The following is a 27965-nucleotide window of genomic DNA, read 5'->3' as shown; positions in this document are numbered from 1 at the left end:
TGTCCCATCATTGGTGTCAGTGGGGGGGAATAGTGCCCCGTCATTGGTGTCAGTGGGAGGAATAGTGCCCCGTCATTGGTGTCAGTGGGGGGAATAGTGCCCCATCATTGGTGTCAGAGGGAGGAATAGTGCCCCATCATTGGTGTCAGTGGGAGAAATAGTGCCCCATCATTGGTGTCAGTGGGAGGAATAGTGCCCCATCATTGGTGTCAGTGGGAGGAATAGTGCCCCATCATTGGTGTCAGTGGGAGAAATAGTGCCCCATCATTGGTGTCAGTGGGAGGAATAGTGCCCCATCATTGGTGTCAGTGGGAGGAATAGTGCCCCATCATTGGTGTCAGTGGGAGAAATAGTGCCCCATCATTGGTGTCAGTGGGAGGAATAGTGCCCCATCATTGGTGTCAGTGGGGGGGGGGAATAGTGCCCCATCATTGGTGTCAGTGGGGGGGGGGGAATAGTGCCCCATCATTGGTGTCAGTGGGGGGGGGGAATAGTGCCCCGTCAGTGGGAGGAATGGTGCCCCATCATTGGTGTCGGTGGGGGGGAATGGTGCCCCATCATTGGTGTCAGTGGGAGGAATGGTGCCCCATCATTGGTGTCAGTGGGAGGAATGGTGCCCCATCACTGGTGTCAGTGGGAGGAATGGTGCCCCATCATTGGTGTCAGTGGGAGGAATGGTGCCCCATCATTGGTGTCAGTGGGAGGAATGGTGCCCCATCATTGGTGTCAGTGGGAGGAATAGTGCCCCATCATTGGTCTCGGTGGGGGAATGGTGCCCCATCATTGGTGTCAGTGGGAGGAATAGTGCCCCATCATTGGTGTCAGTGGGAGAAATGGTGCCCCATCATTGGTCTCGGTGGGGGGAATGGTGCCCCATCATTGGTGTCAGTGGGGGGGAATATAGTAGTTGTCGTGTGTGATTATATGTCGGTGTTACATTGTATAGACATATCAGCATAAAGCAGTAAATGGAATATACAAAAAAGTGCAAAATGTTAGTAAAAAGCAGCTTCTAGAAATGTGATCCAAAGAACAGAGAGAAGAAGGTGGCTGCGCTGGTAATAAATACTTGGAAAGTACAAATAGATAGATTGATAATAAATGACAATGTATAAAACTGATTATGGTGCGAAGAATATTTATTTCTACCACAAACTGATAAATGTGACAAATAATGAATATTAAATAAACAAATCTGTGAAGTGCAAAAAATAACTGAGAGCGAAGTGTTTGGTGGAAGATCCGTGTCCACCGAATGTGGTACGGAATTCTCTTCTCAGGAGGAACGCACACCGTCCACCACGTGAAGTCCACCACCACGTGCCACCCCTGAGGAGGGATTGAAGCCTTACCCGCTTATAACCCCAAAAAGCACATCACAGTAGGCAGCCAATAGATGTCAACTACGGGGCTCCACCCCAAACCAGATATTTCCGGGAATCCAGACTCCAACATGTATGGAGGAAATATGTAGCAGACTCTCATATACCGGGAAACTCCCGATTTATATATAACTTGCAAGATCACACGAGCATCGATTGCTATGTGTGGACGCCCGTCCGCTATGACTCGCTACGCGGTGACGTCAGCATGTCAAACTCCTCCCGATGCACGTTTCGTCACAAGAATGACATCGTCTGGGGAACCGTTCCATTCCAATATGGTCTGTCCTCCTTTTTACTGTTTATATATTTAAAGAATTTCTTGGGATTTTTTTGCTCTCCTCCGCTATGTGTCTTTCATGTTCTATCTTAGCTGTCCTTATCTCACCCTTACACTTTTTGTTGCATTCTTTATAAAGTCTGAATGCTGATGATGATCTCTCAATCTTGCACACACCTTGTGGTCACAGGGCAGCTCCTCCCCCCCGGCACACACCTTGTGGAACGCGGATCCTCGGTCACGGTGAGGCGTGGACTGAGCCGTGTCTCTTAGTCTTTTCTAGCCCTCCCCCCTTATATATGTACACATTATTCTATTAGAATATTTCATAAATATCAGATTGATCTCACCCGAGCAAAGAGGTATTGGTGGGAACATTTGTCCTCTGGGTGTGGGGGAGGCCCCCTTCTGTTATCAGACCCCCCCACCTTTATCTGCCACCTTTCTCTGTACAGGTACGGAATGGCCACATAAAGAGGATTACAGACAATGACATCCAGTCCCTGGTCCTGGAGGTGGAGGGAACAAACGTCGCGTGAGTGTCATACCACAACATGTCTGTAGGTGGAGCCGCACACACCATGGCAGGGGGGTGGGGCCGGTAGCTGGCTGGTGATGGTGAAGGAGGGGGGGGGGGCTGCAGTAGCTGGCTGGTAACAGGTGGAGGGGCGGTAGCTGGCTGGGGGGGGGGTGGGTGGTGGTGGTGGTGGTGGTGGTGGTGGTAGCTGGCTGATGAAGGGGGGGGGGGGTGGTAGCCTGCGGAATGGTGGCTAGCTGGTGATGGTGGGGGGGGGGGCGTTAGTTGGTAGGGGGCGGTAGTTGGTGGGTATTGCGGGTGGGCGGTAGCTGGCGGGTATTGCGGGCGGGCGGTAGCTGGCGGGTGATATTGGACTGACACCGTGTCTCCTCTGTCTTCTTTCAGTACTACGTACATTACGTGTCCGGCTGACCCCAAGAAGACACTCGGGATCAAACTCCCCTTCCTGGTCATGATAGTCAAAAATGTGAAAAAATATTTTTCATTCGAGGTGCAGGTGAGATTCCCACCTTTACAATCATTTATGCCCCTCCCACTGCGGGGGGACAGGAGAGAACTATAAGACCCGGAGTATGCCCCTCCCACTGCAGGGTGACACGGGAGATGACTATAAGACCCGGAGTATGCCCCTACCACTGCAGGGTGACAGGAGAGAACTATAAGACCCGGAGTATGCCCCTCCTACTGCAGGGTGACAGGAGAGAACTATAAGACCCGGAGTATGCCCCTCCCACTGAGGAGTGACACGGGAGAGAACTATAAGACCCGGAGTATGCCCCTCCCACTGCGGGGTGACACGGGAGAGAACTATAAGACCCGGAGTATGCCCCTCCCACTGAGGGGTGACACGGGAGAGAAGTATATGACCCCGAGTATGCCCCTCCCACTGAGGGGTGACACGGGAGAGAACTATAAGACCCGGAGAATGCCCCTCCCACTGCGGGGTGACACGGGAGAGAACTATAAGACCCGGAGAATGCCCCTCCCACTGCGGGGTGACAGGAGAGAACTATAAGAACCGGAGTATGCCCCTCCCACTGAGGGGTGACATGGGAGAGAACTATAAGACCCGGAGTATGCCCCTCCTACTGCAGGGTGACAGGAGAGAACTGTAAGACCCGGAGTATGCCCCTCCTACTGCAGGGTGAAGCAGACATGGTGACCCGTGTTGGGTGTCTCTCCCCTTCCAGGTTTTGGATGATAAGAACGTGCGGAGAAGGTTCCGGGCGAGTAATTATCAGAGCACAACGCGGGTGAAGCCGTTCATCTGTACGATGCCAATGAGACTGGATGACGGCTGGAACCAAATCCAATTCAACCTCTCCGACTTCACCCGCCGGGCGTACGGCACCAATTATATCGAGACCCTGCGTGTACAGGTATGTGCGTCCGCAATACTGTCCTCCCTGGGTGTGTGTGTGTGCGTCCGGAATACTGTCCTCCCCAGGTGTGTGTGTGCATCTGGAATACTGTCCTCCTCGTGTGTGTGCGTCCAGAATACTGTCCTCCCCCGGGTGTGTGTGTGCGTCCAGAATACTGTCCTCCCCCGGGTGTGTGTGTGCGTCCAGAATACTGTCCTCCCCCGGGTGTGTGTGTGCGTCCAGAATACTGTCCTCCCCGGGTGTGTGTGTGTGCGTCCGGAGCACTGTCCTCCCCCGGGTGTGTGTGCGTCCGGAATACTGTCCTCCCCGGGTGTGTGTATGTGCATCTGGAACACTGTCCTAGGTGTGTGCGCACGTCCGGAATACTGTCCTCCCCAGGTGTGTATGTGTGTGTGTGCGTCCGGAATACTGTCCTCCCCCGGGTGTGTGTGTGTGTACGTCCGGAATACTGTCTTCCCCCGGGTGTGTGTGTGTGCGTCCGGAGTACTGTCCTCCCCCGGGTGTGTGTGTGTGCGTCCGGAGTACTGTCCTCCCCCGGGTGTGTGTGTGCGTCTGGAGTACTGTCCTCCCCCGGGTGTGTGTGTGCGTCCGGAGTACTGTCCTCCCCCGGGTGTGTGTGTGCGTCCGGAGTACTGTCCTCCCCCGGGTGTGTGTGTGCGTCCGGAGTACTGTCCTCCCCCGGGTGTGTGTGTGCGTCCGGAGTACTGTCCTCCCCCGGGTGTGTGGGTGTGTGCGCGTCCGGAATACTGTCCTCCCCGGGTGTGTGTATGTGCGTCTGGAACACTGTCCTCCTAGGTGTGTGCGCACGTCCGGAATACTGTCCTCCCCGGGTGTGTGTGTGTGTGTGCGTCCGGAATACTGTCCTCCCCCGGGTGTGTGTGTGTGCGTCCAGAATACTGTCCTCCCCCGGGTGTGTGTGCGCGTCCAGAATACTGTCCTCCCCCGGGTGTGTGTGTGTGTGCATCCAGAATACTGTCCTCCCCCGGGTGTGTGTGTGCGTCCGGAGTACTGTCCTCCCACGGGTGTGTGTGTGCGTCCGGAATACTGTCCTCCCCCGGGTGTGTGTGTGTGTGCGCGCGTCCGGAATACTGTCCTCCCCCGGGTGTGTGTGTGTGTGCGCGTCTAGAATACTGTCCTCCCCCGGGTGTGTGCGCGTCCGGAGTACTGTCCTCCCCCGGGTGTGTGTGTGCGTCCGGAGTACTGTCCTCCCCCGGGTGTGTGTGTGCGTCCGGAGTACTGTCCTCCCCCGGGTGTGTGTGTGCGTCCGGAGTACTGTCCTCCCCCGGGTGTGTGTGTGTGTGTGTGTGTGTGTGTGTCTGGAACACTGTCCTCCTAGGTGTGTGCGCACGTCCGGAATACTGTCCTCCCCGGGTGTGTGTGTGTGCGCGTCCGGAATACTGTCCTCCCTGGGTGTGTGTGTGCGCGTCCAGAATACTGTCCAATTATATCGAGACCCTGCGTGTACAGGTATGTGCGTCCGCAATACTGTCCTCCCTGGGTGTGTGTATGTGCGTCCGGAATACTGTCCTCCCCGGGTGTGTGCGTCCGGAATACTGTCCTCCCTGGGTGTGTGTGTGCGTCCGGAATACTGTCCTCCCCGGGTGTGTGTGTGCGTCCGGAATACTGTCCTCCCCGGGTGTGTGTGTGCGTCCGGAATACAGTCCTCCCCGGGTGTGTGCGTGCGTCCGGAATACAGTCCTCCCCGGGTGTGTGCGTGCGTCCGGAATACAGTCCTCCCCGGGTGTGTGCGTGCGTCCGGAATACAGTCCTCCCCGGGTGTGTGTGTGCGTCCGGAATACTGTCCTCCCCGGGTGTGTGTATATGTGTGTGTGTGTCCGGAGTACTGTCCTCCCTGGTTGTGTGTGTGTGTCCGGAGTACTGTCCTCCCTGGTTGTGTGTGTGTGTGTCCGGAGTACTGTCCTCCCTGGTTGTGTGTGTGTGCGTCCGGAGTACTGTCCTCCCTGGTTGTGTGTGTGTGCGTCCGGAGTACTGTCCTCCCTGGTTGTGTATGTGCGTCCGGAATACAGTCCTCCCCGGGTGTGTGTGTGCGTCCGGAATACTGTCCACCCGGGGGGGGTGTGTGTGTGTGTGTGTGTGTGTGTGTGTGTGTGTGTGTGTGTGTGTCTGGAACACTGTCCTCCTAGGTGTGTGCGCGCGTCCGGAATACTGTCCTCCCCGGGTGTGTGTGTGTGCGCGTCCGGAATACTGTCCTCCCCTGGGTGTGTGTGTGTGCGTCCAGAATACTGTCCAATTATATCGAGACCCTGCGTGTACAGGTATGTGCGTCCGCAATACTGTCCTCCCTGGGTGTGTGTATGTGCGTCCGGAATACTGTCCTCCCCGGGTGTGTGTGTGCGTCCGGAATACTGTCCTCCCCGGGTGTGTGTGTGCGTCCGGAATACTGTCCTCCCCGGGTGTGTGTGCGTCCGGAATACTGTCCTCCCCGGGTGTGTGTATGTGCGTCTGGAACACTGTCCTCCTAGGTGTGTGTGCGCGTCCGGAATACAGGCCTCCCTGTGTGTGTGTGTGTGTGTGTGTGTGTGTGTGTGTGCGCGCGCGCACGTCCAGAGTACTTTCCTCCCCTGGTTGTGTGTGTGCGTCTGGAAGACTGTCCTCCCGGGGGGGTGTGTGTGTGTGTGTGTCCGGAATACTGCCCTCCCGGGGGGGTGTGTGTGTGTGTGTCCGGAATACTGCCCTCCCGGGGGGGGGGGGGGGGGGGTGTGTGTGCGTCCAGAGTACTGTCCTCCCCGGTTGTGTATGTGCGTCCGGAACACTGTCCTCCCGAGTGTGTGCGTCTGGAATACTGTCCTCCCCGGGTGTGTGTGTGTGTGTGCGTGTGTGCGCGCGCGCGCGCGTCCGGAATACTGTCCTCCCTCGGGTGTGTGTGTCCGGAATACTGTCCTCCCTCGGGTGTGTGTGTCCGGAATACTGTCCTCCCCCGGGTGTGTGTGCGTCCGGAATACTGTCCTCCCCCGGGGGTGTGTGTGTGCGTCCAGAATACTGTCCTCCCCCGGGTGTGTGTGTGTGCGCGCGCGCGTCCGGAGTACTGTCCTCCCTGGTTGTGTATGTGCGTCCGGAATACAGTCCTCCCCGGGTGTGTGCGTGCGTCCGGAATACAGTCCTCCCCGGGTGTGTGTGTGTGTCCAGAGTACTGTCCTCCCTGGTTGTGTGTGTGTGTGTGTGTGTGTGTGTGTGTGTGTGTGTGTGTCCGGAGTACTGTCCTCCCTGGTTGTGTGTGTGCGTCCGGAGTACTGTCCTCCCTGGTTGTGTGTGTGCGTCCGGAGTACTGTCCTCCCTGGTTGTGTATGCGTCTGGAATACTGTCCACCCGGGGGTGTGTGTGTGTGTGTGTGTGTGTGTGTGTCCGGAATACTGTCCTCCCTCGGGTGTGTGTGTCCGGAATACTGTCCTCCCCCGGGTGTGTGTGTGTGTGTGCGTCCGGAATACTGTCCTCCCCCGGGGGTGTGTGTGTGTGCGTCCGGAATACTGTCCTCCCCGGGTGTGTGCGTGCGTCCGGAATACAGTCCTCCCCGGGTGTGTGTGTGCGTCCGGAATACTGTCCTCCCCCGGGTGTGTGTGTGTGTGTGTGTCCGGAGTACTGTCCTCCCTGGTTGTGTGTGTGCGTCCGGAGTACTGTCCTCCCTGGTTGTGTGTGTGCGTCCGGAGTACTGTCCTCCCTGGTTGTGTATGCGTCTGGAATACTGTCCACCCGGGGGGGGGGTGTGTGTGTGTGTGTGTGTGTGTGTGTGTGTGTGTGTGTGTGTGTGTGTGTCCGGAATACTGTCCTCCCCCGGGGGTGTGTGTGTGTGCGTCCGGAATACTGTCCTCCCCGGGGGTGTGTGTGTGTGCGTCCAGAATACTGTCCTCCCCCGGATGTGTGTGTGCGTCCGGAGTACTGTCCTCCCCGGGTGTGTGTGTGTGTGCGCTTCCAGAATACTGTCCTCCCCCGGGTGTGTGTGTGCGTCCGGAATACTGTCCTCCCCCGGGTGTGTGTGTGCGTCCAGAATACTGTCCTCCCCGGGTGTGTATGTACGTCTGGAATACTGTCCTCCCCGGTTGTTTATGTGCGTCCGGAATACTGTCCTCACTGTGTGTGTGTGCGTGCGTGCGTGCGTGCGCACGTCCGGAGTACTGTCCTCCCCTGGTTGTGTGTGTGCGTCTGGAAGACTGTCCTCCCGGGGGGGTGTGTGTGTGTGTGTGTCCGGAATACTGCCCTCCCGGGGGGGGGGGGGTGTGTGTGTCCGGAATACTGCCCTCCCGGGGGGGGGGGGGGGTGTGTGTGCGTCCGGAATACTGTCCTCCCGGGTGTGTGCGTCCAAAGTACTGTCCTCCCCGGTTGTGTATGTGCGTCCGGAATACTGTCCTCCCCGGTTGTGTATGTGCGTCCGGAATACTGTCCTCCCCGGTTGTGTATGTGCGTCCGGAATACTGTCCTCCCCTGGTGTGTGTATGTGCGTCTGGAACACTGTCCTCCTGGGTGTGTGTATGTGCGTCCACAATACTGTCGTTCCCCCCCCCCCCTTGGTGTGTATGTGCGTCCGGAATACTGTCCTCCCCGGGTGTGTGTGCGTCCGGAATACTGTCCTCCCCCGGGTGTGTGTGCGTCCGGAATACTGTCCTCCCCCGGGTGTGTGTGCGTCCGGAATACTGTCCTCCCCCGGGTGTGTGTGCATCCAGAATACTGTCCTCCCCCGGGTGTGTGTGCATCCAGAATACTGTCCTCCCCCGGGTGTGTGTGTGCATCCAGAATACTGTCCTCCCCCGCGTGTGTGTGTGTGTGTGTGTGTGTGTGTGTGTGTGTGTGTGTGTGTGTGTGTGTGTGTGTGTGTGTGTGCGCGCGCGCGCGCGCGCGTGCGTCCGGAATACTGTCCTCCCCCGGGTGTGTGTGCACGTCCGGAGTACTGTCCTCCCCCGGGTGTGTGTGCGCGTCCGGAGTACTGTCCTCCCCCGGGTGTGTGTGCGCGTCTGGAGTACTGTCCTCCCCCGGGTGTGTGTGCGCGTCCGGAGTACTGTCCTCCCCCGGGTGTGTGTGCGCGTCCGGAGTACTGTCCTCCCCCGGGTGTGTGTGCGCGTCCGGAGTACTGTCCTCCCCCGGGTGTGTGTGCGCGTCCGGAGTACTGTCCTCCCCCGGGTGTGTGTGCGCGTCTGGAGTACTGTCCTCCCCCGGGTGTGTGTGTGTGTGTGTGTGTGCGCGCGTCCGAAATACTGTCCTCCCCCGGGTGTGTGTGTATGTGCGTCTGGAACACTGTCCTCCTAGGTGTGTGCGCACGTCCGGAATACTGTCCTCCCCGGGTGTGTGTGTGTGCACGTCCGGAATACTGTCCTCCCTGGGTGTGTGTGTGTGTGTGCGTCCAGAATACTGTCCAATTATATCGAGACCCTGCGTGTACAGGTATGTGCGTCCGCAATACTGTCCTCCCTGGGTGTGTGTATGTGCGTCCGGAATACTGTCCTCCTCGGGTGTGTGTGTGCGTCCGGAATACTGTCTTCCCCGGGTGTGTGTGTGCGTCCGGAATACTGTCCTCCCCGGGTGTGTGTGTGCGTCCGGAATACTGTCCTCCCCCGGGTGTGTGTGCGTGCGTCCGGAATACTGTCCTCCCCGGGTGTGTGTGTGTGCGTCCGGAATACTGTCCTCCCCCGGGGGTGTGTGTGTGTGCATCCGGAATACTGTCCTCCCCCGGGGGTGTGTGTGTGTGCATCCGGAATACTGTCCTCCCCCGGGGGTGTGTGTGTGTGTGTGCATCCGGAATACTGTCCTCCCCCGGGGGTGTGTGTGTGTGTGTGCGTCCAGAATACTGTCCTCCCCGGGGGTGTGTGTGTGTGCGTCCAGAATACTGTCCTCCCCCCGGATGTGTGTGTGCGTCCGGAGTACTGTCCTCCCCCCGGGTGTGTGTGTGCTTCCAGAATACTGTCCTCCCCCGGGTGTGTGTGTGCGTCCGGAATACTGTCCTCCCCCGGGTGTGTGTGTGCGTCCGGAATACTGTCCTCCCCCGGGTGTGTGTGTGCGTCCGGAGTACTGTCCTCCCTGGTTGTGTATGTGCGTCTGGAATACTGTCCTCCCCGGTTGTTTATGTGCGTCTGGAATACTGTCCTCCCCGGTTGTTTATGTGCGTCCGGAGTACTGTCCTCCCCTGGTTGTGTGTGTGCGTCCGGAAGACTGTCCTCCCGGGGGGGTGTGTGTCCGGAATACTGCCCTCCCGGGGGGGGGGGGTGTGTGTGCGTCCGGAATACTGTCCTCCCGGGTGTGTGCGTCCAGAGTACTGTCCTCCCCGGTTGTGTATGTGCGTCCGGAATACTGTCCTCCCGAGTGTGTGCGTCCGGAATACTGTCCTCCCCGGGTGTGTGTATGTGCGTCCGGAATACTGTCCTCCCCTGGTGTGTGTATGTGCGTCTGGAACACTGTCCTCCTGGGTGTGTGTATGTGCGTCCACAATACTGTCGTTCCCCCCCCCCCCCGGTGTGTATGTGCGTCCGGAATACTGTCCTCCCCGGGTGTGTGTGTGCGTCCGGAATACTGTCCTCCCCCGGGTGTGTGTGCATCCAGAATACTGTCCTCCCCCGCGTGTGTGTGCGCGTCCAGAATACTGTCCTCCCCGGGTGTGTGTGTGCGTCCGGAATACTGTCCTCCCCCGGGTGTGTGTGTGCGTCCAGAATACTGTCCTCCCCGGGTGTGTATGTACGTCTGGAATACTGTCCTCCCCGGTTGTTTATGTGCGTCCGGAATACTGTCCTCACTGTGTGTGTGTGCGTGCGTGCGTGCGTGCGCACGTCCGGAGTACTGTCCTCCCCTGGTTGTGTGTGTGCGTCTGGAAGACTGTCCTCCCGGGGGGGTGTGTGTGTGTGTGTGTCCGGAATACTGCCCTCCCGGGGGGGGGGGTGTGTGTGTCCGGAATACTGCCCTCCCGGGGGGGGGGGGGGGTGTGTGTGCGTCCGGAATACTGTCCTCCCGGGTGTGTGTGTCCGGAATACTGTCCTCCCCCGGGTGTGTGTGTGTGTGTGCGTCCGGAATACTGTCCTCCCCCGGGGGTGTGTGTGTGTGCGTCCGGAATACTGTCCTCCCCGGGTGTGTGCGTGCGTCCGGAATACAGTCCTCCCCGGGTGTGTGTGTGCGTCCGGAATACTGTCCTCCCCCGGGTGTGTGTGTGTGTGTGTCCGGAGTACTGTCCTCCCTGGTTGTGTGTGTGCGTCCGGAGTACTGTCCTCCCTGGTTGTGTGTGTGCGTCCGGAGTACTGTCCTCCCTGGTTGTGTATGCGTCTGGAATACTGTCCACCCGGGGGGGGGGTGTGTGTGTGTGTGTGTGTGTGTGTGTGTGTGTGTGTGTGTGTGTGTGTGTGTGTGTGTGTGTGTGTGTGTGTGTGTGTGTGTGTGTGTGTCCGGAATACTGTCCTCCCCCGGGGGTGTGTGTGTGTGCGTCCGGAATACTGTCCTCCCCGGGGGTGTGTGTGTGTGCGTCCAGAATACTGTCCTCCCCCGGATGTGTGTGTGCGTCCGGAGTACTGTCCTCCCCGGGTGTGTGTGTGTGTGCTTCCAGAATACTGTCCTCCCCCGGGTGTGTGTGTGCGTCCGGAATACTGTCCTCCCCCGGGTGTGTGTGTGCGTCCAGAATACTGTCCTCCCCGGGTGTGTATGTACGTCTGGAATACTGTCCTCCCCGGTTGTTTATGTGCGTCCGGAATACTGTCCTCACTGTGTGTGTGTGCGTGCGTGCGTGCGTGCGCACGTCCGGAGTACTGTCCTCCCCTGGTTGTGTGTGTGCGTCTGGAAGACTGTCCTCCCGGGGGGGTGTGTGTGTGTGTGTGTCCGGAATACTGCCCTCCCGGGGGGGGGGGGGGTGTGTGTGTCCGGAATACTGCCCTCCCGGGGGGGGGGGGGGTGTGTGTGCGTCCGGAATACTGTCCTCCCGGGTGTGTGCGTCCAAAGTACTGTCCTCCCCGGTTGTGTATGTGCGTCCGGAATACTGTCCTCCCCGGTTGTGTATGTGCGTCCGGAATACTGTCCTCCCCGGTTGTGTATGTGCGTCCGGAATACTGTCCTCCCCTGGTGTGTGTATGTGCGTCTGGAACACTGTCCTCCTGGGTGTGTGTATGTGCGTCCACAATACTGTCGTTCCCCCCCCCCCCCTTGGTGTGTATGTGCGTCCGGAATACTGTCCTCCCCGGGTGTGTGTGTGTGCGTCCGGAATACTGTCCTCCCCGGGTGTGTGTGCGTCCGGAATACTGTCCTCCCCCGGGTGTGTGTGCGTCCGGAATACTGTCCTCCCCCGGGTGTGTGTGCGTCCGGAATACTGTCCTCCCCCGGGTGTGTGTGCATCCAGAATACTGTCCTCCCCCGGGTGTGTGTGCATCCAGAATACTGTCCTCCCCCGGGTGTGTGTGTGCATCCAGAATACTGTCCTCCCCCGCGTGTGTGTGTGTGTGTGTGTGTGTGTGTGTGCGCGCGCGCGTGCGTCCGGAATACTGTCCTCCCCCGGGTGTGTGTGCACGTCCGGAGTACTGTCCTCCCCCGGGTGTGTGTGCGCGTCCGGAGTACTGTCCTCCCCCGGGTGTGTGTGCGCGTCCGGAGTACTGTCCTCCCCCGGGTGTGTGTGCGCGTCCGGAGTACTGTCCTCCCCCGGGTGTGTGTGCGCGTCCGGAGTACTGTCCTCCCCCGGGTGTGTGTGCGCGTCCGGAGTACTGTCCTCCCCCGGGTGTGTGTGCGCGTCTGGAGTACTGTCCTCCCCCGGGTGTGTGTGTGTGTGTGTGTGTGTGTGCGCGCGTCCGAAATACTGTCCTCCCCCGGGTGTGTGTGTATGTGCGTCTGGAACACTGTCCTCCTAGGTGTGTGCGCACGTCCGGAATACTGTCCTCCCCGGGTGTGTGTGTGTGCACGTCCGGAATACTGTCCTCCCTGGGTGTGTGTGTGTGTGCGTCCAGAATACTGTCCAATTATATCGAGACCCTGCGTGTACAGGTATGTGCGTCCGCAATACTGTCCTCCCTGGGTGTGTGTATGTGCGTCCGGAATACTGTCCTCCTCGGGTGTGTGTGTGCGTCCGGAATACTGTCTTCCCCGGGTGTGTGTGTGCGTCCGGAATACTGTCCTCCCCGGGTGTGTGTGTGCGTCCGGAATACTGTCCTCCCCCGGGTGTGTGTGCGTGCGTCCGGAATACTGTCCTCCCCGGGTGTGTGTGTGTGCGTCCGGAATACTGTCCTCCCCCGGGGGTGTGTGTGTGTGCATCCGGAATACTGTCCTCCCCCGGGGGTGTGTGTGTGTGCATCCGGAATACTGTCCTCCCCCGGGGGTGTGTGTGTGTGTGTGCATCCGGAATACTGTCCTCCCCCGGGGGTGTGTGTGTGTGTGCGTCCAGAATACTGTCCTCCCCGGGGGTGTGTGTGTGTGCGTCCAGAATACTGTCCTCCCCCCGGATGTGTGTGTGCGTCCGGAGTACTGTCCTCCCCCCGGGTGTGTGTGTGCTTCCAGAATACTGTCCTCCCCCGGGTGTGTGTGTGCGTCCGGAATACTGTCCTCCCCCGGGTGTGTGTGTGCGTCCGGAATACTGTCCTCCCCCGGGTGTGTGTGTGCGTCCGGAGTACTGTCCTCCCTGGTTGTGTATGTGCGTCTGGAATACTGTCCTCCCCGGTTGTTTATGTGCGTCTGGAATACTGTCCTCCCCGGTTGTTTATGTGCGTCCGGAGTACTGTCCTCCCCTGGTTGTGTGTGTGCGTCCGGAAGACTGTCCTCCCGGGGGGGTGTGTGTCCGGAATACTGCCCTCCCGGGGGGGGGGGTGTGTGTGCGTCCGGAATACTGTCCTCCCGGGTGTGTGCGTCCAGAGTACTGTCCTCCCCGGTTGTGTATGTGCGTCCGGAATACTGTCCTCCCGAGTGTGTGCGTCCGGAATACTGTCCTCCCCGGGTGTGTGTATGTGCGTCCGGAATACTGTCCTCCCCTGGTGTGTGTATGTGCGTCTGGAACACTGTCCTCCTGGGTGTGTGTATGTGCGTCCACAATACTGTCGTTCCCCCCCCCCCCGGTGTGTATGTGCGTCCGGAATACTGTCCTCCCCGGGTGTGTGTGTGCGTCCGGAATACTGTCCTCCCCGGGTGTGTGTGTGCGTCCGGAATACTGTCCTCCCCCGGGTGTGTGTGCATCCAGAATACTGTCCTCCCCCGCGTGTGTGTGCGCGTCCAGAATACTGTCCTCCCCGGGTGTGTGTGTGCGTCCGGAATACTGTCCTCCCCCGGGTGTGTGTGTGCGTCCAGAATACTGTCCTCCCCGGGTGTGTATGTACGTCTGGAATACTGTCCTCCCCGGTTGTTTATGTGCGTCCGGAATACTGTCCTCACTGTGTGTGTGTGCGTGCGTGCGTGCGTGCGCACGTCCGGAGTACTGTCCTCCCCTGGTTGTGTGTGTGCGTCTGGAAGACTGTCCTCCCGGGGGGGTGTGTGTGTGTGTGTGTCCGGAATACTGCCCTCCCGGGGGGGGGGGGTGTGTGTGTCCGGAATACTGCCCTCCCGGGGGGGGGGGGGGGTGTGTGTGCGTCCGGAATACTGTCCTCCCGGGTGTGTGCGTCCAAAGTACTGTCCTCCCCGGTTGTGTATGTGCGTCCGGAATACTGTCCTCCCCGGTTGTGTATGTGCGTCCGGAATACTGTCCTCCCCGGTTGTGTATGTGCGTCCGGAATACTGTCCTCCCCGGTTGTGTATGTGCGTCCGGAATACTGTCCTCCCCTGGTGTGTGTATGTGCGTCTGGAACACTGTCCTCCTGGGTGTGTGTATGTGCGTCCACAATACTGTCGTTCCCCCCCCCCCCCTTGGTGTGTATGTGCGTCCGGAATACTGTCCTCCCCGGGTGTGTGTGTGTGCGTCCGGAATACTGTCCTCCCCGGGTGTGTGTGCGTCCGGAATACTGTCCTCCCCCGGGTGTGTGTGCGTCCGGAATACTGTCCTCCCCCGGGTGTGTGTGCGTCCGGAATACTGTCCTCCCCCGGGTGTGTGTGCATCCAGAATACTGTCCTCCCCCGGGTGTGTGTGCATCCAGAATACTGTCCTCCCCCGGGTGTGTGTGTGCATCCAGAATACTGTCCTCCCCCGCGTGTGTGTGTGTGTGTGTGTGTGTGTGTGTGTGTGTGTGTGTGTGTGTGTGTGTGTGTGTGTGTGTGTGTGTGTGCGCGCGTGCGTCCGGAATACTGTCCTCCCCCGGGTGTGTGTGCACGTCCGGAGTACTGTCCTCCCCCGGGTGTGTGTGCGCGTCCGGAGTACTGTCCTCCCCCGGGTGTGTGTGCGCGTCTGGAGTACTGTCCTCCCCCGGGTGTGTGTGCGCGTCCGGAGTACTGTCCTCCCCCGGGTGTGTGTGCGCGTCCGGAGTACTGTCCTCCCCCGGGTGTGTGTGCGCGTCCGGAGTACTGTCCTCCCCCGGGTGTGTGTGCGCGTCTGGAGTACTGTCCTCCCCCGGGTGTGTGTGTGTGTGTGTGTGTGTGTGTGTGTGCGCGCGTCCGAAATACTGTCCTCCCCCGGGTGTGTGTGTATGTGCGTCTGGAACACTGTCCTCCTAGGTGTGTGCGCACGTCCGGAATACTGTCCTCCCCGGGTGTGTGTGTGTGCACGTCCGGAATACTGTCCTCCCTGGGTGTGTGTGTGTGTGCGTCCAGAATACTGTCCAATTATATCGAGACCCTGCGTGTACAGGTATGTGCGTCCGCAATACTGTCCTCCCTGGGTGTGTGTATGTGCGTCCGGAATACTGTCCTCCTCGGGTGTGTGTGTGCGTCCGGAATACTGTCTTCCCCGGGTGTGTGTGTGCGTCCGGAATACTGTCCTCCCCGGGTGTGTGTGTGCGTCCGGAATACTGTCCTCCCCCGGGTGTGTGTGCGTGCGTCCGGAATACTGTCCTCCCCGGGTGTGTGTGTGTGCGTCCGGAATACTGTCCTCCCCCGGGGGTGTGTGTGTGTGCATCCGGAATACTGTCCTCCCCCGGGGGTGTGTGTGTGTGCATCCGGAATACTGTCCTCCCCCGGGGGTGTGTGTGTGTGTGTGCATCCGGAATACTGTCCTCCCCCGGGGGTGTGTGTGTGTGTGTCCAGAATACTGTCCTCCCCGGGGGTGTGTGTGTGTGCGTCCAGAATACTGTCCTCCCCCCGGATGTGTGTGTGCGTCCGGAGTACTGTCCCCCCCCCCGGGTGTGTGTGTGCTTCCAGAATACTGTCCTCCCCCGGGTGTGTGTGTGCGTCCGGAATACTGTCCTCCCCCGGGTGTGTGTGTGCGTCCGGAATACTGTCCTCCCCCGGGTGTGTGTGTGCGTCCGGAATACTGTCCTCCCCCGGGTGTGTGTGTGCGTCCGGAATACTGTCCTCCCCCGGGTGTGTGTGTGCGTCTGGAATACTGTCCTCCCCGGTTGTTTATGTGCGTCTGGAATACTGTCCTCCCCGGTTGTTTATGTGCGTCCGGAGTACTGTCCTCCCCTGGTTGTGTGTGTGCGTCCGGAAGACTGTCCTCCCGGGGGGGTGTGTGTCCGGAATACTGCCCTCCCGGGGGGGGGGGTGTGTGTGCGTCCGGAATACTGTCCTCCCGGGTGTGTGCGTCCAGAGTACTGTCCTCCCCGGTTGTGTATGTGCGTCCGGAATACTGTCCTCCCGAGTGTGTGCGTCCGGAATACTGTCCTCCCCGGGTGTGTGTATGTGCGTCCGGAATACTGTCCTCCCCTGGTGTGTGTATGTGCGTCTGGAACACTGTCCTCCTGGGTGTGTGTATGTGCGTCCACAATACTGTCGTTCCCCCCCCCCCCCGGTGTGTATGTGCGTCCGGAATACTGTCCTCCCCGGGTGTGTGTGTGCGTCCGGAATACTGTCCTCCCCCGGGTGTGTGTGCATCCAGAATACTGTCCTCCCCCGCGTGTGTGTGCGCGTCCAGAATACTGTCCTCCCCGGGTGTGTGTGTGTGTGTGTGTGTGTGTGTGTGTGTGTGTGTGTGTGTGTGTGTGTGTGTGTGTGTGTGTCCGGAATACTGTCCTCCCCCGGGTGTGTGTGTACGCGTCCAGAATACTGTCCTCCCCCGGGTGTGTGTGTGTGCGTGCGTGCGTGCGTGCGTGCGCGCGTCCAGAATACTGTCCTCCCCCGGGTGTGTGTGTGTGTGTGTGTGTGTGTGTGTGTGTGTGTGTGTGTGTGTGTGTGTGTGCGTGCGTTCAGAGTACTGTCCTCCCTGGTTGTGTATGTGTGTTCGGAATACAGTCCTCCCCGGGTGTGTGTGCGTCCAGAGTACTGTCCTCCCTGGTTGTGTGTGTGCGCGTCCGGAATACTGTCCTCCCGGGGGGGTGTGTATGTGCGTCTGGAATACTGTCCTCCCGGGTGTGTGCGTCTGGAATACTGTCCTCCCGGGTGTGTGCGTCTGGAATACTGTCCTCCCGGGTGTGTGCGTCCGGAATACAGTCCTCCCCGGGTGTGTGTGTGCGTCCGGAATACAGTCCTCCCCGGGTGTGTGTGTGCGTCCAGAATACTGTCCTCCCCGGGTGTGTGTGTGCGTCCAGAATACTGTCCTCCCCGGGTGTGTGCGTGCGTCCAGAATACTGTCCTCCCCCGGGTGTGTGTGTGTGCGTCCGGAATACTGTCCTCCCCCGGGTGTGTGTGTGCGTCCGGAGTACTGTCCTCCCTGGTTGTGTATGTGCGTCTGGAATATTGTCCTCCCCGGTTGTTTATGTGCGTCTGGAATACTGTCCTCCCCCGGGTGTGTGTGTGTGCATCCGGAATACTGTCCTCCCCCGGGTGTGTGTGTGTGCGTCCAGAATACTGTCCTCCCTGTGTGTGTGTGTGTGTGTGCGTGCGTGCGTGCGTGCGCGTCCGGAATACTGTCCTTCCCCCGGGTGTGTGTGTGCGTCCGGAATACTGTCCTCCCCGGGTGTGTGTGTGCGTCCGGAATACTGTCCTTCCCCCGGGTGTGTGTGTGCGTCCGGAATACTGTCCTTCCCCCGGGTGTGTGTGTGCGTCCGGAATACTGTCTTCCCCCGGGTGTGTGTGTGCGTCCGGAATACGGTCTTCCCCCTGGTGTGTGTGTGCGTCCGGAATACTGTCCTCCCCCGGGTGTGTGTGTGCGTGCGTCCAGAGTACTGTCCTCCCCGGTTGTGTATGTGCGTCCGGAATACAGTCCTCCCCGGGTGTGTGTGCGCGTCTGGAATACTGTCCTCCTGGGGGGGTGTGTGTGTGTCTGGAATACTGTCCTCCCGGGGGGGTGTGTGTGCGTCTGGAATACTGTCCTCCCGGGTGTGTGCGTCCAGAGTACTGTCCTCCCCGGTTGTGTATGTGCGTCCGGAATACTGTCCTCCCAGGTGTGTGTGTGAGCGTCCAGAATACTGTCCTCCCGAGTGTGTGCGTCCAGAATACTGTCCTCCCCGGTTGTGTATGTGCGTCCGGAATACTGTCCTTCCGGGTGTGTGTGTGCATCCAGAATACTGTCCCTGCATGAAGTAGTTTGTGTATTCAGCACTGGGAAATCTTTGCACACTAACATGGAATGTCCCCACATCTGTACATCTCACATTTACACCCACATAATTCACCATACACGCACACTCTGGGTGGCGGCCCATGCACGCGCGCACACTCTGGGTGGCGGCCCATGCACGCGCGCACACTCTGGGTGGCGGACCACTCTCATGCCCGTGGAACGCGGTCATTCATTTCTGTCTCTCATCCATTTGGGGACACAGGGATTCAGATACTGTCGGGTTATTCTGCTCCCTACAGGAGGATTAGACGCTGAAATCCCCTCCTCCACCCAGCATGCCTTAGTGTTTTGCTGGTGTCCCAGGAGGATGGAAGTCCGAGAATCTCTCCAGCTTTTCCGGCTCTTTTACTTCCATGAAATGTTTGGATTCTTTGTCTTCAGTCGGGATTCCTCTTCTCAGACTCTGGAGTGTCATACCTGCCCCCCCAGGACTGGATGTGCGGGGATAGTCTGAGTGACCTGCGGGCCCCGGGCTCTGTATTTCTGATGCTTTCCACACCTTGGTGTACGGGGAAAGGTTGCCCATGGAGGGCTCTCTGGGTCCAGAGCTGTGGCATCGCCTCACCGCTTGTCTCTGATGAGGAGGTCGGGCTGAACATCGGGAGTGAGAGTTTTCCATCACTCAGATTACCCGCTAAAAGGGATGACCCTGAAAGAGGGAGCGCTTGCGCCACCTGCTGGGCGGAGTGTCGTGTGCGCTCTGAGCTCCTTCCCACTAGTGTGTAGAGGACACGTCATCCCGTACTGCAAACGCACCACGTGGAGCTTCAATTTACTGTCCATCATACTGCCACCTACAGGGGCCTGCTCACCCTCAGCACCAGCTATCTTGGTTTGTGATTGGCTGAGAGCCTTGTCACTTCACCTCCATCCAGGGGACAGTCCTGCTCTACAGGGACACCAACTCACTAATGGTTCCGGGGGGGGGGGGGTCACTCTGTACCCTCTGAGGACTGATTATTAGGTCTACCTCATGGAAGGGGCCACGTCTCCTACTCTATCATTGGGGCTTCTTCTGCACTCACACAGACCAGACCTTCAGGACAAATTCCCCCAATTCCCTGCAGATTCCCACCACAGAGGCTCTAAATTCCCTTCCTCGCCTTCTGCATAGTCAGTCCTTCATCAGACCGCCGGCTGCAGGCCCTGCTTCTGACTCTGGTCCCTACAGCCTCATTACCTCACAATTACAAGAGACTTCTGCCTCTTACTAATACAATGGTTACTGCCCGGCCTCCAGAGGGTCACCGGCCTCCAGAGGGTCACCGGCCTCCTGTCACTGCATTCTCTATTCCACTGTGAGGACTGAACACAACTTTGAGGGTCCCGGAACCCACCTGGTAATGCCCAGATCTGCTCTGTCAGGTTTCTGTAGGAGATGGTAACAAATACCCTCCCTCATGGGGCAAGTCCACAGCCTGTCTACCTCCCGGGGTCCCTCATCATAGGACAAGAAACGGCCTCTCTCCTCGGCCGGGGTGTCCCTTACCTCCAGAGACCTCTCCCTTTTTTTTTCCCATCTATCGTCCCACTTCAGGTCTACTTCCTAAGTGGTCCAACATGTCTGCCTGTATGGACTGAGTATTTCCTGCTGTGATTATTCAGCCTCTCAATCGGGGGATGGTAAGGATTCTTCTCATATCCAGATGGTCTTTGTGGTTGGGGAATCCATTATCTCAGGTTGCTTTCTGCTCCCCCAGAACACTTCTTCTCCATGATGGAATGCTGATCTGTAGTGGTCGTGGCTCACACTGAACACCATCTAGGTACTGCCAAGAAGTAATGGGAGCTCATTCTATGTCAGTAGAAGTATCCCGACTTCTGTCTCACCACACTCATCCCTTTAAGGGACATTCCCAGGGAGCTGGTTCCTCCCAGCTGGTAACTTCTGGTCACGGAGGAGGGTCACACATCTGGGTGTTCATTGGAGGGCCCTGTGTCTCTGGATTGTCCATGGCCGGAACGCTTGAGTCTGGATTTCTTTTCCAAGGTACAGGGAAGGCCTCAAGGACTTTGGGGGACCTGTCCTCCAGGAGATGGGGTTCTCTTTCCTGGGCTGATTTGCAGTCCCCTGGGGGTGCTTTGCCTTGTTTTTCCTTCAGATGAATGTAACATTTCTGTTCTATGCCCAATGGGTGCTGAAGCTTCACTGGATCTTGAATGATCGGGAACGTTTGTAGACCGATGGCTTGAGGTCAGGGATAGGAAGGTTTGTGCTACAGTTTCCGTCATAGGTGCCTCTTGTGTATCGGTGAGGGTGTATAGCAGGGGTGCCCAACCGCTGGTCCGCCATGTCTTGCTGTAAGATGGTGGGTCAGCATGCCCAGATCGCGGGTTCCCGACCCGCCATCTCCAAGCATTAGTGCGAAGAACAGAGCGGCCGCTAGAGGAAGCAGAGCCGATGCTTCCTGTCTAGTGCCGCCTCCTTCACAGGCGGAGTCATACCAACAACTACTTCTCCTGAGGCTCTGCTCTCTACTCTAGCTGCATGCTTCTCTCACAATTATGTTTGGGGATAGCGGGTTGGGACAAAGCAACCCGCAATCTGGGACAGCAACCACCAGTGTCAGTACCAGCCAGAAGTACCAGTACCCACCATCCTTACCAGCCAGCAGTACCAGTACCCACCAGCAGTACCAGGAATCCTGAGGAAGAAGTGAAGATTGAGGTCAGGTAAACTGCTGTGCATCAGTGTGAAGCAGCCTCAGACCCCTTTCACACGATCGGTCCGATCGGGTCCGCCTGTCTGTTTTTTCAGGTGGACTCAGACGGACTCTCCATTCACCTCTATAGAGCGGCAGATGTAAACGGAGTTGTCTGCTACACCCGCCTATCTGCAACCATAGTTACATAGTAAGGTTGAATAAAGACACCAGTCCATCCTGTTCATCCTGAGTGAGTGTCTACAATTGTCCCTATCGCTGTACATTGCACACTCACATTGGTCCCTACCCTCAAGGAGCCACAATCCAAGGCCCCCAGTGATATACTAGGGACAATTTTGGACGGAAGCCAATTAACCTACCTGCATGTCTTTGGAGTGTGGGAGGAAACTGGAGTACCCAGAGGAAACCCACACAGGCACAGGGAGAACATGCAAACTCCAGGCAGGTAGTGTTGTGGTCGGGATTTGAACCAGCGACAATTCTTGCTGCTGGGCGAGAGTGCTAACCACTACACCACTGTGCTGCCCAAACCAGATCTCCTTTAAAAAAAAAAAAATAGAAGGCAATCTGTCCCCTTCTGTCTGGGGGGATCGGAGGGCCCTTGGGGTAGAGCGGGTTGCATCCGTGTCTGCTCTACGTATGCAGAGACCTGCCATCCCCCACTTTACGCTCGTTGTGGCCCACGACCGGTTACCAAGTCGATAAAGTGGCCCTCTCTCCTCAGAAGGTTGGGCACCCCCGATGTATAGGCTGCATCCTCAGCTCTTTCTGGTTGTTCCCATCTCCTCGTTCTGGGGTTAGGGTTCTAACGTCCATCTCCTGTTCAGCCATGTGGTGGTGCTCCCATGCCCCCCAGCAGTGCTTCCCTGCCTCCTACCCCTTCAGTCTCGAGGACTTTGTGGTATTGAACCCTAACTTCTCTGCTGTCCCTTCACAATACTTGTAGACTGTTGCGTTGTAGCTGGGACTTTCCTTGGTAAGTTTCGCTTAGTGAGGTCAGTTGTCTGGCCAGACAAGCTCTATAGACACACAGATCTTGTCTCTCGATCCCAGGAGTCCCCTTCCTACTTAGACTGCCGGTTCCTACTAGTCAGGACTAGAGGTCGACCGATATATCGGCCGATATTTGCAGTTTTTTAATTAATCGGCATCGGCCGATTGTGCTGATAAAAAGCCTATTTAGAACTACAGCGGGACTTTGAAATGACTTCTGTAAGAAGTCAGTATAAGTTGCTGAGTCGTCATAAAAACGTCTCTCCTCCTCTCTGGGCAGGCTGCCAAGAAAAGAACAGGAAGATACAATGTTTACACTTGAATGAATGAAGTCATCTCAGTGTGTAGAAGTTCTCAGTTTAACCATTTAACCACTTTCAGACCGGACCATTTTGCTGGTAAATGACCAGAGGTCTTTTTACAATTTGGCACTGCGCTGCTTTAACTGGTAATTGCGCGGTCATGCAATGTTGTACCCAAACAAAATTTGCGTCCTTTTCTTCCCACAAATAGAGCTTTCTTTTGAGGTGCTAAAATGGCAGGGCAGTACAAACCCCCCCCCAAATGACCCCATTTTGGAAAGTAGACCCCCTAAGGAAATTGATAAGAGGCATGTTGAGCCCATTGAATATTTTATTTTTTTGCCTCAAGCGATTGAATAATGACAAAAAATTTTTTTATTTTTTTTTTTTTACACAAAGTTGTCACTAAATGATATATTGCTCACACATGCTATGGGCATATGTGAAATGACACCCCAAAATAAATTCTGCTGCTTCTCCTGAGTACGGGGATACCACATGTGTGGGATTTTTTGGGAGCCTAGCCGCGTACGGGGCCCCGAAAGCCAAGAACCGCCTTCAGGCTTTCTAAGGGCGTTACAGTTTTGAAGGCCATAAAATGCCAAGATGGCACAAACGCCCCCCAAATGACCCCATTTTGGAAAGTAGACACCCCTAAATTTAGGGGTACACTAGTGAGACTAGGTAATAAATGGCGGGTGCCCTGAAACTATAAAAAAATAACTAACCAACCAGCGTCACCTGTAACCGTTATATGGTGATCACTGGTGAAAGGGTTAACTAGGAGGCAATCAGGGGGCTTTATGCGGTAGTATATGGGGGTCCCTGGCGCTATAAAAAGCTGCGGCGAACCTAAATACCTACCTGCCTAACTAGCGTCACCTGTGACACTAATACAGCGATCAGAAAAACGATCGCTTATTAGGCTGGGTTCACACTGGAGCGATGCAGGAACGCCACGAATCCGCGGCGGGTTCCCGCATCGCATGCCTCCCGGCGGCAGTTCACACTGCCCTATGCGAACTGCTGGGAGTGTCAGTGAAATGTTAATGACACCCCCAGATCAGTTCGCATATCGCAGTGCGATCTGCAAACTCGGATCGCATGGTGTGAACACCCATGCGATCCGATTCTGCTGCGGACCAAAAAAAGGGTCCCGTGCGAGTTTGCGGCGGGTGCGACACGAATTCAGCCTTACTATCTGTATGACTGAACTCGAATCGCACAGAGATCGGATGTGATTTGCACTGCAGTGCGGTGCGAATCACATCCGTTCTCAAACCGCTGCAATGTGAACCCAGCCTTAGTGACACTGGCGACGGGGGGTGATCACGGGGTTAAACCTTTATTGGGGGGGTTAGGGGGGTACCTTAGAACTAAAGGGGGCTAACCCTAACTGCCCTAACAGTTATTACAGTCACAAATGACACCCGCCGGGTGATCGGGGGGTTAAACCTTTATTAGGTAATAAATGGCGGGTGCCCTGAAACTATAAAAAAATAACTAACCAACCAGCGTCACCTGTAACAGTTATATGGTGATCACTGGTGAAAGGGTTTACTAGGGGGCAATCAGGGGGCTTTATGCGGTAGTATATGGGGGTCCCTGGCGCTATAAAAAGTTGCGGCGAAGCTAAATACCTACCTGCCTAACTAGCGTCACCTGTGACACTAATACAGCGATCAGAAAAATGATCGCTTATTAGGCTGGGTTCACACTGGAGCGATGCGGGAACGCCACGAATCCGCGGCGGGTTCCCGCATCGCATGCCTCCCGGCGGCAGTTCACACTGCCCTATGCGAACTGCTGGGAGTGTCAGTGAAATGTTAATGACACCCCCAGATCAGTTCGCATATCGCAGTGCGATCTGCAAACTCGGATCGCATGGTGTGAACACCCATGCGATCCGATTCTGCTGCGGACCAAAAAAGGGTCCCGTGCGAATTTGCGGCGGGTGCGGCGCGAATTCTGCCATACTATCTGTATGGCTGAACTCGAATCGCACAGAGATCGGATGTGATTTGCACTGCAGTGCGAATCACATTCGTTCTCATAAACCGCTGCAATGTGAACCCAGCCTTAGTGACACTGGTGACGGGGGGTGATCACGGGGTTAAACCTTTATTGGGGGGGTTAGGGGGGCACATTAGAACTAAAGGGGGCTAACCCTAACTGCCCTAACAGTTATTACAGTCACAAATGACACCAATGCAAAAAAAAAAATGCAATTGGTGTCACTGTGACTGGGGGGGGCAGGGGTAATTGGGGGGTGATCGGGGGGTAAAGGGGGGGTGTGAGTGTGCCTGGCATGTTCTACTGTACGTGTGGTGTGTTGGTGCAACTCACCGATCCTCTCTCCTCGGTGCCGGAACGAAAAATACCGACACGGAGGAGAGATCACATCACTTCCTCTCCTGTGAGGAGAGGAAGTGATGTCACGGAGCATTTCTATTCGTCGGGAGCGATCGCGAGCGAACGAATGCCGACCGCCGCAGGCACCGGGGGGGGGCCCGATCGGGCCCCCCACCCGCGGGAAGGCAGGGACTTATATATACGCCCATATGCCTGCCCGTGCCATTCTGCCGACGTATATCGTCGTGCGGCGGTCGGCAAGTGGTTAAAGACTAAATCTTTTCTGACACTTGTTGCTTACAAGTAAAAATCCTGTATTTTCTGCCAGAAAATCACTTAGACCCCCCAAAAATTATATATATTTTTTTAGCAGAGATTCTAGGGAATAAAATAGCGGTTGTTGCAATATTTTATGTCACACGGCATTTGCACAGAGCTCTTTCAAATGCATTTTTTTGGGAAAAAAATACACTATTTCAAAAATAAAAATAAAATAAAAACAGTAAAGTTAGCCCGTTTTTTTTTGTTTTTTTTTGTCCAAAAGTTTTGACTACCTGTTTTTATTTAATACATAGTTTTTTTTTTTTTTTTTTTATCCAAATCATACATACAAGTAAACTGATTGGAGGTTTGTTTTGTTTAATAAATGTTTTAAATGTAAGAAATTTTCTGTATCACTTATGAAGACTGCTTTCACACTGGAGCGGACAGGCGTTGATGGTAAAACGCAAGTTTTAGCGGCTCTTTACCATCATTTTAGCGGTGCTATTTGGCTGCTAGTGGGGCACATATAACCCAGCTAGCGGCCAAGGAAGAGGTTAAATGCGCCCATGAAGCACCGCTGCCAAATGGCATTGCATGCGCTTCGGCAGTGGTGCCCATTCATATCAATGGGCAGGAGTGGTGGAGGAGCGGTATACACCACTCCAAACGTGCTGCTTGCGGGACTTTTTTTTTAAGATCCTGCCAGCGCATCGCCTCAGTGTGAAAGCACTCTGTCTTTCACACAGACTGCAGAGGAGCCATTTTACAGGCACTTTACAGGCGCTATTTTTAGCCCAAAAGCGCCTGAAAAACGCCCCAGTGGGAAAGGTGTGTTAGATCAAGGGGGATTAAAAAAATAATAATAATATATAAAAAAAGGAAAAAAATAAAGAAATAAAATAAAATCGGCCTAACATATCGGCCCTAAAAAATCGGCATCATATATCGGCTATCGGCCGCCATGATTTCTAAATATCGGCATCGGCCAGAGAAAAACCCATATCGGTCGACCTCTAGTCAGGACCTGTTTTTTCTGCGGTTCCTTCTCAGGACCTGTTAACTCACAGGCCAAGACCCCACTCATTGTTCTCATCAGGTTGTGAGCCTTTTCTTCCCTACCTGTGATTGGTTGTTCCATCTGGTTCTGGTGGGTTCTGGTTAGCTCGATGCTTGGTCCAGGATTTGGTGTTTCCCTTCTACATGGAGCCCCCAAGGTGGGGATGACTCTTTCTATCTTTGTCTTCAGCATCAGATTGATCCTCAGGTAGGTGTCTGATTCTGGTGTTTGTCCTTAAGGTGGTTGTTCGGCTGCAGATAATCCCCGGCTCTGTTTCTTTGGTCTGATAACGGTTGTTGCTTTGTTGTGTCTGCCCCTCAGTTGGACTGTTTCTTGACTTCCCAACAGTATCTGGATTCCTGTGTCACTCAATGTATGAGAAGGAGAAGCCTGTACATCAGGGGTCTGCATCTAGCGGACCTCCAGCTGTTGCAAAACTACAAGTCCCATCATACCTCTGGCTGTCAGTCTTGCTATGCCCCATGGGACTTGTAGTTCTGCAACAGCTGGAAGTCCGCTAATTGCATATCCCTGCTGTACATGGTGCCCGATGGTCAATCTTCCCATAGACCGCAATATAACCCAATAGTCATTACATTTGTGTCCCTCCAAGGAAAAGGATTTAAAGGATCAAATGTTTCCCTCCTCAGATACATGCCAATTGCCGGATTAGAAGAGTCTACTTCTCCGATCGCCTGTATTCCGAGGACGAGCTCCCAGCAGAGTTCAAACTTTACCTCCCGGTACAGACCAAGAACAAGGTGAGTGTCCTGACCTTTCCCTGTGCCCCCCCTCCCCCCACTTCCTGTGTTACTACCCATTATTCCTTCTGTGTCCCCTCCACTTCCTGTATTGTTACCCATCATTCCCTCTGTCCCCCACTTCCTGCATTGTTACTTATTCCCTCTGTCCCCCACTTCCTGCATTGTTACTTATTCACTCTGTGTCCTGCCCCCCCCCCCCCCCCCTACTTCCTGTATTGTTACCCATCATTCCCTCTGTCCCCAGAACCCACCACTTCCTGTATTCATTACCCATCTCCCTATGCTTCTGTCTCATTCATCTGCAGGATTGCTCCCCGACAACCTGTGTCTCCCCCTGTCCCATCTCCCTCTCTTCCCCGTTTCTGACAACCTGTGTCCTGTCTCGCTCTCTGACAAAATGTGTTGTGTGTTTTCCAGCAATGATCGCTCCGGCAGCCTCTCTTCCTGGGACAGTTTTATACAGTGAAGTTACCTTTCTGCAGCTACTGTTATGTTTTATGTTAAGTTATGTTGAATTCTGGTCGCAGTCACTGACAGGTCCTCTTTTTGTTTTTGCAATAAATATTCTCTTGCCTCTGTGTGTGTCCGTTTTTCTGTCTCTGCACTGATTGGATGTGTATGATGGGCGGAGGTCTGTGTGGCCTCGAAGGACCTCCAGTGATGGCTGATGTATTTCCAGGTGTAAAGGGACTCAGTCCAGGGAGGAGAGGCTGCCATTGGTGGTCTCTTCTCCTGGGAACGCCGGTTCCCTGGCTGTCATGCTGAAGCTTTGGCTGACCACACTGAGTATCTGACTCCTACAGAATGTTTCTCCTGATCTATCACTTCCTAAAGGAGGAGCCAACATCCTTCTCATTGTGCACTCACCAGGGGGTCCATATACTGCAACATTGCCACAGTCCCTCCCACCATATGGGGGCGCTAGTCCCGGGATATGGAATGTGTAGAATATATCCTGCTGGACTCAGGTCCTGATAAGAGTTAAGGTCCAGCTCCTGGCTTGCTGTATGGTAGGCGTCCCCCTTCCCGTGTGTGTCTGGTGGGAAGTGTTCTCCAGTATTACCCATCAGAGGGGTGAGGACTGTTCAGGGCAACAAGAAGAGTTGTAACCCCCCCAACACACACACACACACACACACACACACACACACACACACACACACACACACACACACACACACACACACACACACACACACACACACACACACACACCCCTCTTGGTTGCATTACCTCCCCATGTTGCTGTGAGAGTGAGGCCATGTGTAAGCTCTGTGTCAGAGGGCGGTCTTGTGGTGGGAGGGGCAGACACACAAACTACTGCAGGGAAAATCTCCCCGTGGTGGGAGGGGCAGAGATACAAACTACTGCAGGGAAAATCTCCCCATGGTGGGAGGGGCAGAGACACAAACTACTTCAGGCAAAATCTGCCCCTTGTGGGAGGGGCAGAGACACAAACTACTTGAGGTGTTCAGTGGTAAGTCATATCTGGGGCGGGTGTTTTGGTGCACA

At 56.1% G+C, this 27965-nt stretch overlaps 1 protein-coding gene across 1 annotated transcript in view; it reads left to right on the top strand.

The window, feature by feature from the left end:
- Positions 1–27031, top strand: part of LOC143981762 (cilia- and flagella-associated protein 20) — a 31531-nt gene extending 4500 nt beyond the window's left edge. The window contains exons 2-6 of the mRNA XM_077479843.1: positions 2118–2197; positions 2585–2696; positions 3391–3579; positions 26340–26450; positions 26871–27031. Of these exons, the coding sequence (XP_077335969.1) occupies positions 2118–2197; positions 2585–2696; positions 3391–3579; positions 26340–26450; positions 26871–26876 (498 nt within the window). The 3' untranslated portion in view covers positions 26877–27031. The remainder of the gene's footprint in view (positions 1–2117; positions 2198–2584; positions 2697–3390; positions 3580–26339; positions 26451–26870) is intronic.
- Positions 27032–27965: the final 934 nt, after the last annotated feature.

This window comes from Lithobates pipiens, unplaced genomic scaffold, assembly GCF_037356315.1.
Source record: "Lithobates pipiens isolate NorthernLeopardFrog02 unplaced genomic scaffold, aLitPip1_a1.2 Scaffold_16, whole genome shotgun sequence".
Taxonomy (NCBI): domain Eukaryota; kingdom Metazoa; phylum Chordata; class Amphibia; order Anura; family Ranidae; genus Lithobates; species Lithobates pipiens.
This window is presented reverse-complemented; position numbering and strand designations above follow the sequence as displayed.